Source organism: Neomonachus schauinslandi, chromosome 4, assembly GCF_002201575.2.
Source record: "Neomonachus schauinslandi chromosome 4, ASM220157v2, whole genome shotgun sequence".
NCBI classification, from domain to species: domain Eukaryota; kingdom Metazoa; phylum Chordata; class Mammalia; order Carnivora; family Phocidae; genus Neomonachus; species Neomonachus schauinslandi.
The window spans coordinates 112,212,255-112,225,415 of record NC_058406.1 but is presented as its reverse complement, the minus strand read 5'-3'; the positions used below and the strand labels follow the sequence as shown (position 1 = coordinate 112,225,415).

The 13,161-nt window shown below is 37.3% G+C and overlaps 1 protein-coding gene across 1 annotated transcript in view; it reads left to right on the top strand.

Moving 5' to 3' along the window:
• The window catches only part of ATP6V1H (ATPase H+ transporting V1 subunit H), a 132,089-nt gene extending 120,965 nt beyond the window's left edge, over positions 1 to 11,124 (top strand). Inside the window, exon 14 of the mRNA XM_021688152.1 lies at positions 10,716 to 11,124. Coding sequence (XP_021543827.1) covers positions 10,716 to 10,776 — 61 coding nt within the window. The 3' untranslated portion in view covers positions 10,777 to 11,124. The remainder of the gene's footprint in view (positions 1 to 10,715) is intronic.
• Positions 11,125 to 13,161: the final 2,037 nt, after the last annotated feature.

Here is a 13,161-nt window from a genome sequence, read left to right as displayed (position 1 = left end):
TAAATGAAAATGAAAATTGTGGGATATAGTGAAAGCAGAGCTTAGAGGGAAATTTATAGTATTGAATGCATATATTAGAAAAGAAGAAAAGTTTCCAACTTAGGAATTGAGAAAAAGAAAAGAAAATTAAATCCAGAATAAGTAGAAGAAAAGAAATAAGAATAAATCAAAGAAATTATAAACAGAAAATAGAAAAAAACCCAATGAAACTAAAAGCTGGTTCTTTGAAAAAAGCAATAATACTGGTAAGTCTCTAGCTAGGCTATCTAAGGAAAAAAAGAGAAGGCACAAATTAATATCAGAGACAAAAGAGGGACATCACAACAAATCTCATGTAAATTAAAAGGATAATAAATGAATACTGTGAATAAATCTATGCACACAAATTTGATAACCTAGATGAAATTTCAAATTCCTTGAAAGACACAATCTGCCAAAACTCACAGAAGAAGAAACAGATGATCTGAATAGGCCTTTATTAAAGAAATTGAATCAACAATTAATAATCTTTAAAAACACGAAAGCACCAGGCCCAGATGGGTTCACTGTTGAATTCTACCAAACATTTAAGGAAGAAATTAGACCAGTTCTCCACAGTCTCTTTCAAAGGATAGAAGTAGAGCAAATGCTTCGTAACTCATTTTGTGAGGCCAGCGTTACCCAAATATCAAAACCAAAGACAAAGACATTATAAGAAAACTATAGACCAATATCTTTCATGAACACAGATGCAAAAAATCCTCAACAAAAATTGAATCCAACAATTTGTGTAAAAAGAATTCTGTACCACAACCAAGTGAGATTTATCCCAGATATATAAGGTTGGTTCAACATTCAAAAATCAATTAATGTAATCCATCACATCAACAAACTAAAAAAGAAAAATCACATTATCTTATCAATAGATGCAGAAAAAACATTCACCAAAATCCACTACCTGTTCATGATAAAAACTCTCAGTAGACTAGGAATAGAGATGAACTTTCTCAACTTAATAAAGAATATTAAAAAAAAAAAACCTGTAGGGGCGCCTGGGTGGCTCAGATGGTTAAGCCTCTGCCTTTGGCTCAGGTCATGATCTCCAGGTCCTGGGATTGAGCCCCATGTCGGGCTCCCAGCTCAGTGGGGAGTCTGCTTCTCCCTCTCCCTCTGCTTCTCCCCCTGCTTATGCTCTGTCTTTCTCTCTCTCTCAAATGAATAAATAACCCTAGAGCTAACATCTTAATATTGAGAGAGCTTTCCGACTAAGATCAGGTACAAAGAAGGCTATCCCCTCTCACATGTGACTCTTTTTGACATCAAACGAAGTTCTTGCTTAATGCAATTAGGCAAGAAAAGGAAATGAAAGGTATACAGATTGGGAAGGGAGACATAAAACTGTCTTTGTTTGTAGATGACATGATTGTCTATGTAGGAAATCCTAAAGATTTGACAGAAAAACTTTTCTGGAACTAATAAGTGTTTACAACAAGATTGCAGGGTACAAGGTTAATACACAGAAGTAAATCGCTTTCCTACATACAAGCAATGAAAAAGTGGAATTTGAAATTTAAAACAAAGCCATTTACCCCCCAAAATGAAATACTTAGGTACAAATCTAACAAAATATGTGTAAGATCTATATGAAGAAAACTAATAAACTCTGTGAATGAAATCAAAGAACTAAATAAATGGAGAGAGATCCCATGTTCATGAATAGGAAGATGCAGTATTATCAAGATGCTAATTCTTCTCAACTGTCTATAGATTCAATGCAGTTCCAAGTAAAATCCCAGCAAGTTATTTTGTGGATATCAACAAACTGATAGCAAAGTTTATGTGCAGAGCAAAACATCCAAATAGCCAACACAGTATTGAAGGAGAAGGACAAAGTTAAAAGGATTGACATTACTTGACTTCAAGATTTATAAACCTACAGTACTCAAGACAGTGTGGTATTGGTGAAAGAACAGACAAGTAGGGCAATGGAACAGAATAGAGAACCTACAAATAGACCCCCACCAATATAGTTAACTGATCTTTGACAAAGAAGCAAAGCAATACAGTAGAGCAAAAATAGTCTCTTCAACATATTGTACTGGAACAACTGGACGTTCACATGCAAAAATGAATCTGGCATAGACCTTACACCTTTCACAAAAATTAACTCAAAATGGATTATAGACCTAAATATAGAATGCAAAACTATAAAACTCCTAGAACATGATATGGGAGAAAGCCTAGATGACCTTGGGTATGGTGGTGCCTTTTTAGATTCAACGTTAAAGGCATGCATGACCTGTGAAAGAAATAATTGAGAAGTTGGGCCTCATGAAAATTAAAAACTTCTGCTCTGTGAAAAATAGTGTCACGAGAATTAGAAGACAAGCCATATACTGGGAGAAAATATTTGCAAAAGACACCTTTGATGAAGGACTGTTATCTGTAATATCTAAAGAACTCCTAAAACTCAGTGATAAGAAAACAACCTCATTAAGAAATGAGCCAAGGACCTTAACAGACACCTCACTAAAGAAGATACACTGATGGTAAATAAATATATGAAAAGATGCTGCATGTCATATGTCATCAGGGATATGCAAATTAAAACAAAAATGAGATACCACTGCATACCTATTAGATTAGCCAAAATTCTATTATTCATAATTGCCAAAATTTGGACACTACCCAGCTGTCCTTTAGTAGGTGAGTGCATAAACAAACTTTGGTATATCCAGACAATGGAATATTATTCAGCACGAAAAAGAAATGAGCTATCAGGCCATGAAAAGGCATGAGGGAACCTGAAATGCATATTACTGAGTAGAAGAAGCCAATCTGAAAAGGCTACATGTTATATGAATCAACCATATGACATCTAAAAAAGGCAAAACTGTGGAGACTATAAAATAAAAGATCAATTGTGTGGGGAAGGAGGAAGGGATGAATAGCTGGAGTACAGAGGGTTTTGAGGCAGTAAAAATACTGTTTGATATTATGATATATGTCATTATACATTCATCCAAGGGCATAAAATGGACAGCACCAGGAATGGACCCTATGGTAAACTGTGGACTTTGGATGATTATAATGTGTCAATGCAGGTTCATGCTTGGTAAATAAATGTGCCACTGTGGTGTGGGATGTTGATAGTGGGGGAGGCTGTGCATGCGTTGGGGCTGGGTGTATATGGGAAATCTCTGTCCCTTCCTCTCAATTTTGTTGTGAACCTAAAACTGCTCTATTAAAACAGGTCTTTAAAAAAAAGATAAAAGGAAAAGGAGTGTCAGCTGGCAGCTCTGATGCTTTGAGTGGCTCAGTGCATTGCATAGCATGGCCATATGTTGCAAAATGATAAAGTATGAAAGACATTGCTGATTTAATGATAAAGTTGGTGGTAATAGGTAAAGAGGGACTATTCTTGAAAATAAGCTAGAGCTAAAACTGGATATTTAGATTTTATCGCTAGTTTAAAATGATTTGATTATTGGAATTCCTGTGTGAAAAATTACTTTGTTATTGCAAACTTTGCCTAAATTGCTTTTATAATAGACTCTAATGCAGTTGATTTTAAAATGTACATCTTTGTTTCTTAGGACCAGAATTCACATAAATAGATTCTATTTTTAGAATCACTGATCTCTTTAGAGATACTGTGAATCTATTAATTTTTGAATTTAGATGCTGTTAGGAAATGAAATGGCTGGTGGTTATGAAAATGTATTTGAGAAATAAATTTGAGGACTCACATTGTGATGTTCTTAAGCTCTGCTCTCACACCTACCCAATAATATGTCCTCAGCCAGTGGGAGGTAGAATTAGTGTACCATGAGGCAGTATTATATAGTGATTAAGACTCTGAGTTTAAATCAGACAGACTTGGGTACAGATACCCTCCTACCACTAACTAGTTATCCTAACATTACAGCATATCATTTTCATTGCCGAACTCCAGTTCTTTATCTATAAAAACGGGGCTCATCGTAGCTTTTATGAATATTATGGTGGAGAGTAAATAAGAAAATGTACATCAAGCCATTAGCGCAGTGCTAAATAAATAGTAGGCACTAGGAAATGGTACACATTGTGGTGGTCATTATTCCTAGGTTAAGATTTTTTAAAGTATTGTGGAAACAGTTTAACTGTATGTCCTTACATTTGGAATTTAATTATGTCTCTAACTTTGTAAATCAGATGAAGATGGGAGAGGGCACTGTGATTTTTACATAACAGTTCAGTAGTTATGTAGGAAAATCAATTCATAAAAACAAATTTGCTTTGTGTATGATGCAGAAAATCATGATAAAAGCTGGAGGAATAACTTATAACTATAGTGAACTAGCATTAAAAAAAACCCAGGCCTGTACAAAATATTTAAATTTTATTTACTCTTTACCTAATACAAATCTGTGTTGTAGCCAATATAAAGCTCATATTTAAAAAATGAGCTTGTTTTCATACATTCCGAGAAGGATATTTTGTTTTTGATTTATATTATACCCATTTGTTTTCCGACAGGATAGGCAAAGGTTAAGAGAAATACAATTATGACTCAGTTGTAGTTTTAATAATTATTCTAATAAACTCAACAGAAAGATGTGGGATATAAAATTGTAGTTCCTTCATAATTTTAGTTATGAAAATTTACATATCAAAAGGAGACTAAAGGAAATAATATAAAAATGGTAGTAACCATGGAATTTCTACTGAGCTTTTTGGCAACCAAGGGAAAAAGGGAAATAAGGGAGATTGTAGTTTTCACAGATTAATATGTTCATCAGGAGAAAATTCTCTTTCTTCCTGGCACTGAATTATATAGGTGAAGTCACCATGTGTTTAAATTATATATAGGTGAAGTGTGTTGAATGATATCATAGTGTCTTCAGCTGTGGGTTTTTTTTTTTTCCAACTACAGTTTTAAAGAAAGAATAAAAATGTTTGACTACTTAAACAGCCCTAAGTATAGTGAAGGTTTGACACTTAATTGTAATATGGTGAAAGCCTTTCTCTTCTAACAGTTAATATATGCCAGGTAAAGACTTCCTGGTGCTCTAGGTGCTAACAGCTTGGAACCTAGGTACCTAATGTCATCTTCAGACTGCCTCTTTCAAGCCCTGTGTAGCTTTCTCAGGAACTGGAAAGCAGTTTTTCAGTGTTATGGTTGGTGCCAAAGTATAGCTTTCATGGTCATTGACAAGAGAATAAAATAAGTATTCCTTTTTTTAAAATTTAATTTAATTTAATTATGTTAGTCACCATACAGTACATCATTAGTTTTTGATGTAGTGTTCCATGATTCATTGTTTGCGCATAACACAGTGCTCCATTCAGTACTTGCCCTCTTTAATACCCATCACCAGGCTAACTCATCCCCCCACCCCCTTCCCTCTAAAACCCTCAGTTTGTTTCTCAGAGTCCATAGTCTCTCATGGTTCATCTCTCCCTCTGACTCCCCCCCTTCATTTTTCCCTTCCTTCTCCTAATGTCCTCCATGCTATTCCTTATGTTCTGCAAATAAGTGAAACCATATGATAATTGACTTTCTCTGCTTGACTTATTTCACTTCGCATAATCTCCTCCAGTTCCATCCATGTTGATGTAAAAGTTGGGTATTCATCCTTTCTGATGGCTGAGTAATATTCCATTGTATATATGGACCACATCTTCTTTATCCATTCATCTGTCGAAGGGCATCTCGGCTCTTTCCACAGTTTGGCTATTGTGGACATTGCTGCTATGAACATTGGGGTGCATATGGCCCTTCTTTTCACTACATCTGTGTCTTTGGGGTAAATACCCAGTAGTGCAATTGCTGGGTCATAGGGTAGCTCTATTTTTAAATTTTTGAGGAACCTCCACACTGTTTTCCAAAGTGGCTGTAACCAACTTGCATTCCCACCACATGAAAAAATGTTCATCATCATTAGCCATCAGGGAAATTTAAATCTTTTTTTTTTTTTTAAGAGATTTTATTTATTTATTTTAGAGACAGAGAGCCTGCATTTGATCAAGTGGGCAGGGGGAGGCACAGAGGGAGAGGGAGAGAGAGCCTGAAGCAGACACCCTGCTGAGCATGGAGCCCCACACTGGCTCAGTCTCACAACCCCGAGATTATGACCTGAGCCGAAATCACGAGTTGGACACTTAACTGACTTGAGCTACCCAGGCACCCCTCTTTTTTTTTTTTTTTTTTTTTAAGATTTATTAATTTTAGAAGAACGCGTATGCGTGTGCACCCATGGGAGGAGGGGCAGAGGGAGAGAGTCTCAAGCAGACTCCCCAGTGAGCATGGAGCCTCACCCAGGACTCAACCCCACCATCCTGAGATTATGACCTGAGCCGAAACCAAGAGTCAGATGCTTAACTGACTGAGCCACCCAAGTGCCCCTTAAAATAGGTATTTCTTAATCAGATGTCAATGCTTTCTCAGCGTGCAACATGGTCTCTTTTGTGAGCTATTTTGTACTTGGATTTTTTAAAAGGGGAGTAGGTCTTTAGACTTTATTTTTTCAGTTTCAGAGATTTAGAATCCCAAATGATTTAAATTGTGGATGAAGTTAAAGAGAAAATATACTTCTCAAATTTTGCTTCGTAGTAGAAGTAAAGATTTAATGTCAAACTCCTGCGGATTGCTGGTACAAATTGGGCACTTTCTCAGCAAATTATAAGTTGAATTTTATTCTTGTATTGATCTTCAGGGACAGAGAAAAAGACCGAATCAATACTTAGATTAATTCACTTAAAATAACTCTACTTGAGTCCTTTGTTATGGATACATTATAATCCCTTGAAGTAAAATCCATAATTATTTTACCTTTTGCCTGACAGTAATGTTACCTTAACCTGAAGAAATTATTCAGACCCTCTTACTATTTTCTAATGTATAATATTAGGAACAGTGGCTGCCTTTCACACCTTTTTAGCGGCCAGGCAGCTTCACAGTATTGAAGAGAATAAGATCTGAGCCCTGTCCAGGCCATTTGCTCACTTTGTCCTTGAGCATGTTATTGGAAGTTTTCTGAGGCTCCATTTGATCCGCTGTAAATGGAGATAACGCTCACCTCACACGGATGCTGTAAACATAGGTAACGTGTGGGCATGCCTACAAGCATGTTTCCGCGATGGCTGTAATAATGTGTGGAATGTGGCAACCGTCCTGTGTTCCCAGCCCCAGGCACTTGGTGCCAGGACTTCCCTATGGCTGGGGGTCACAGGGAATTCACAGGCAGGCTTGGGTGAATCTTGGGAATATTTTAACTGACTACATGTTGCCATTTGACATGAGGGAACCAGACTGTATGTAACATTTTATAAGCCAAGTTCAAAGGAGTAGATGTTTGCCAAAGCTTTTTGTAAGGCTAGGTCCTTTTTCTACAGTTAGTATCTTTTTCAGTTGGGCCTCAGGTCAGCTCTCTCTGATATTTTAACAACTCATATGCCATTGCAAACATAGTAATTTCAGGAAAGCCTGAAGAGGAGACTTGATTCTTCTTTCCATGTGTCCCAGTTGGGCTCTTCTCCTATTAGACTTTTGGCACTTATAGAATATTTTAAAAAGTCCCTGCTATGAAATGGAAAGAGCCTACAAGACCTACAGGTTAGGCTCACAAAGTTCCATCTGGGGCTCTTGATGTATACACATCCTCAGTTGAACCCCTTATGTGTGCTCTTGTCCTTTGTCTGAATCTTAAATTGCATAAACTTTACTTCGCAGACACAAAGGAAGCCCTGTGTTTTCTGCATTCCAGGCACTAAGGTTGTGAAGAAGAAGCGGATGCCTCAGGGCCACTTTGTATGTAGGAAAAGATGAGATTATAGTAGGGCGTGCCATCCGTAATAAAGACCTTTGAGCAGGAAAAACAAAGGAGCGGAAAACCAGTGGGCAGGAAGCCATGGTTGGACATGTTTTTAAATTTTCTGCCAGGACAACTCATCTTTGCTCTGTTTTAATATTCCTTCTACTTTGGCCCTTACTTCAACGATGTCTTTTTTTGTGAAGAAATCAGTTATCTTTTTCATCTCCAAGTATTCACTCTCATCCTCTAAATACCAGTTAAATCTGGTATGGGAAGTGAACCACCCTTCATGTCTCTGTAAGGGGTGGAGCAGATGGGAGCCTTTGTGTGTGACCAGATCCAACCAGACCCTTTTCCATCCTTGGCAGTTCAGAGCACTGAGCTCTGGAAGGCTTTGCTCTGTTCTCTTGTGATTTGTCTTGAAAACTTATGTTTAGAACATGATCCTTCCCATTGGTCCTTTATTGAAAGGGATCACAGCTTTTTATAATTGAAGGGTGGCATGGTGTCTTTAGGTATGCTTTTTAAATGTTTTTTAAAAAATCACTCTCAGAGGGGAGGAAAAATAATTTCCCTTCTACCCTTCTGAGTTCTTAGCTGAGACCCTGTAATAAATGACAGATTAACATGAAAAAAAGTGTTGATTAACATGTATACCTCATGTACACATGGGAGATACCCAGGAAAAAATGGGTAACTTAAAGATGTAGCTGTAGAATTTAGGATTATATTCCATCTTAACAGGGAAAAAGGAGTGGGGCTGTAGGCCTCTTACAGAGAATAAGTGATTTTTAGGAATGATGGATCAGCCCATAGAAGAATAGTTGAGAGATATGAGATTGTGACACGGTCTGTCTAGTCTGACTGGGTGTAGTGTGGACTTCAAGACTGTTCTTTTGTGATAAGAGTCCGTCCTCCCTGGTTGATGAAACTCCCAGGGAGGGGACTTAGATAATTGAGTTCCTTTTGGAGGACCTGTCTTTTTTTAGGTAGATAAGGGAAGTTCAGAGAAAGCCTCTCCTTGCACTTGACTATTTTCAGGTGTCTACAGCTCAAGATAGTACATGAAAGTGGCATATTTTGGGGTGGCATATTCTGCTGATCCTTTACACTAAACAATCTGACTTTTAAAATTAGAATATTTGAAAGCCCTCTTGGAATGAAGCATGTCTTATTTCAGGCTTAATTTCTTAGACATATATAGGAAAAATATATATATATATAAAAAATCTGGAAATTTTATAGTAAATGTTATACTCTACCCCTCATCTCTCCCTCCCCCCACCACAACAACAGCACAACACAACACATCAAACTTACGCAGTCACACATACTCCCTAGTTGCAGGCCTCCCCAGAGTGGTGGCATTTATAGTGACCATAAACTCTTCTTTTTTTCCTAATAAAATTTATAGATGGTTTCCTTTTTTTGCCCTTGCATGAGTTAGACAGAACTACTTCCTTACTGTTGGTTGAAAATAAGATCCCCATCCATTGTCCAGATTACATTAGGGTAGCTCCTAGTTGACACAGAAATATATTACGTGTTTTAATATGACACCCATAATTAATAAGTCAGTGATAAGAACTTTCGTGTAAGGGTAAAAAAAGCACATAAATCATTTTCATGCTATAGGAGTTTCAGTCAGTCCCATAGTATTTTCAGTCCTAGTTTATCTTCTTGAGACTTCTGGGGGTCTCTGACCCCTCACTTACACTAGTCCACAGAACTCCCTCTGGTTCCTGTTCCAAATGCTTCTTCCTTTCCTCGGTCTTCCTTCATATCTTTGATAGCTTTGGACTAAGTCCATGTTAGTGGAGGTAGAGCAACACAGTAAAATCCTTGGACCACCTCTCTCCCCTTTCTCTGGACCTCTGCAGGGAAAGGTAGGGTCACATTACTGGTCGATGCTTGTGGCCCACAGGTCATGTCCTGGAGGTACTTAGGGAGAGGTTGGATGTCAGCTGATGAGAGGAGATGACACTGGGCCTGTGTGTGCCCGCTGCTCGTCCCCGGCAGGTGCCCTCATCCCACAGCCTCTGGAACCAGCATGTCCATGAGGGCGTGCAGCCAGAATGTAAATCCAAGTCTCTATCCAAAACTCATGCTCTTTGCTTTTCATAGCAGGGACTTTTTAAAATATTCTTTACAAAATCTCTTCTTCTTTTGTTCAAAAACAAAAGTTTGGGCAAGTCATTCACAGGAAAATAGGAAGAGATGATTTTTCCCCCCTGGAATTAACAGTGAAATCTGTATGTAATTTAGAGCTAAGTATACACATATTCTGGGTGGGTGTTCATTTCCTAAAGGAGAATGTGATCTAAAAGGTTTGGAGACCACTGCTCTAAGCCCTAGTTGCCCCACCTGTACAACGAGAATACTACTTCTCTGCTCTTGGAGTTGTTTGTGGATTCAGTATGACCATCTTTGTGAAGGTTTTAGACTGTGTTGGTGCAGAGAAAGTGCTCAGTAACAAGAAGCTTCGTTACATGTTGTGAATCTTGATGGTATTTTCAGTGATTTATTTTCATCCTGAGGTAGAGATACTTAATATTCACTAGTATCAGGAAATGTTTTTTTCATGTATCAGTCCACTTACTTGGAATCCTACTTCAGTTGGTTTTGAACCTCTTAGATTGGGAAAGTGTCACTGCAGTAAACAAAACTTGTACCCAGACAGGGAGGTAGACACTGCCTTGTAATGAGAATCACCTATTTGTGTGTGTAATGACTTACGTATATGGTAAAGAGAGCACTTAAAATTCATACAGTACAGGTACTTTTCAAATCTGGAAAAGATTAGTTTTATGGAGCTATTTTACTAATTTTTAGATGTTAAAGTAAGTATAGATGACATGGTATATCGTGCTTTGATTTTGAAAGAGAATCTTTGTTGTTTAAATTCTAATATACCTTGTTATTTTATTCCTGCTGTTTTAGGGAATACCTTGGTAAACAGCTCCAATCTGAGCAGCCCCAGACCGCTGCTGCCCGAAGCTGAACGTGCCCTCCAGCCTCAGAATCTCCACTCTTCACATTTTACCTGGGACGGAGTACCTGGAGTATGAATCTCAGTAGTTAGGGTCAGGAGCAAATAATTGTCCATTTTACTTAAAGTTTTCTTCTGTTGTGTCGCTTTTCCCTATGCTGATTTTCGTTGAACGTGTTTGCCCACTAAGCTGTATAAAAGTAGGTGTTTTCTGTTGCTAAGGAAATGATTAACTGTTACATACACCGCTTGTAATTTCTGTATTTATTGTTCTCTGGAAATGAGTATAGTTATTAAAGGATTCTCACTTCAAAAAGGTTTTGCTCTTGTTCCTCACTCGAACTTTAACAAAAATCATCTATTTTCCTAGCCTAATTGAGAGAATTATTGCAAAGTAGTGAATGGTAAGTAAATGTTTTCAAATTCTACGTATCTGTATCCATCCATCTACCCATCCATCCACCCATCCGTTCATGCACATGTACACATTGCAGCGATCCTCTGCTAATATTTAAAGAACTTTAACATTTTAAAGAAATTTTTAATGTAATGCTGTGGTCCAAAAGATTTGCCTGTGGAGCTCAGTAAAGAATTTTAGCTTTAGATTATTTTATTTCATTGATTTCCTTTACTTTCCTTCTTGGATTTTTGGAGCTCAAGTCTGTTTTCTTTTAATACTTTTTGGTTTCAATATTGCCAGTAGGTATTTATTTCTGTCCCCTTTCCTCTTTACTCTGGAACTACAGGCCTCAGCAGGCCATGCGTGGCATACACAGCCCCCCTCCTCCCACCCCCAAATCTGAGCCTTTTGTCTTTATTTATTTGTTTATTCTTTTGTGTTTATTCTATTTTATTATTATGTTCAGTTAGCCAACATATAGTACATCATTAGTTTTTGATGTGTGGTGTTCAACGATTGAATATTGTTTTATTTTCAGCATAGAGATCCTATGGGAAAAGTTATTTGAGATAATGGATGTTTTTCTTTGTTAGTGACTTCATGTTACTGAATGGTTTCTTTTAAAGACTTGACTTCATATTTGCCAAGAAAATAGGAAGTCTGGGGATGCCTGGGTGGCTCAGTCAGTTGAGCGGCTGCCTTCGGCTCAGGTCATGATCCCAGGGTACTGGGATCGAGCCCGCATCGGGCTCCCTGCTCAGCGGAGAGCCTGCTTCTCCTTCTCCCTCTGTCTGCCGCTCTGCCTACTTGTGCTCTCTCTCTATCGCTGTTAAATAAATAAAAATCTTTAAAAAAAAAAAAGGAAAATAGGAAGTCTGATCAAACCAATTTTCTTTTTCTTTCTTTTCTTTCTTTCTCTCTCTCCTTTCCTTCCTTCCTTTCTCTCCCTCCCTCCCTCCCTCCCTCTCTTTCTTTCTTTTAAACATTTTATTCATTTATGTGAGAGAGAGAGAGAGAGAGAACATGAGCAGGAGGAGAGGGGCAGAGGGAGAAGAAGAAGAAGCAGACTCCCTGTTGAGCAGGGAGCCCGATGCAGGGCTCAATCCCAGGACCATGAGATCATGACCTGAGCCGAAGGCAGACGCTTAACCAACTGAGCCACTCAGGTGTCCCAAGCCAATTTTTTCTTGACTGAAAGTTTTCTAAATTGCTTAGACCTAGATATTTTTACTTCTCAAAACATAGAAAAACAAGAGACAGAACTTTTCTCTGTGATAATTACAGATTCTGCATTAGCAGAGGATCAGTTTTCATGTTAATGTAATGCTCTGTAAGGTTATTAGGTTGTCTAAGATACTCAATTTCAAGTTGAGAGTGCAGTTTTCTGAATTTCATAAGAGCACATTGTTCGATGTCATACATTCTGATTTTAGTTTCATTTTGCATAAATTCTAAAGTAAATTTGAATGACATTCTGATGGAAATTATTAATGCTTTAATTCCTGAGAAATGCTTTTGGACATGGGAAGCAGTACTCCCATGTCCTCATATTTTAATTATTATCCTGTATATTAAAATTATCTCTAGGTACCTTTTTCTCCTTCAAATCTTTCCATTCAGCTTATAGAACTTATTTCTAAGAATTACAAAAACAATTTTTTTCTTTGCTTAATGCTTTTAACATTCAATGACTAAATCCGCCTAAAATTTTAATACCACTTGATGTTCAACTAAACTGCAAACACCTGACAGAGTAGACTTATACATTTGACAAACAGATAGTAGTTAAAGCTTATAAATCTAATCAGGCGTACGTTTAGTAGAAACAATTTTGTTAAGCATTTTAAAAACATCTTTAAAAATAGCCTAAACAAAGAGCACAATGATTACAAAATTTGTTAATCCATCTAAATAAACGCAATTTATACAGTGTCATCAACTACAGGATTAAATAATTTCATCAGTTTCGCTGTACTTATTTATATGTATTTTTTAAA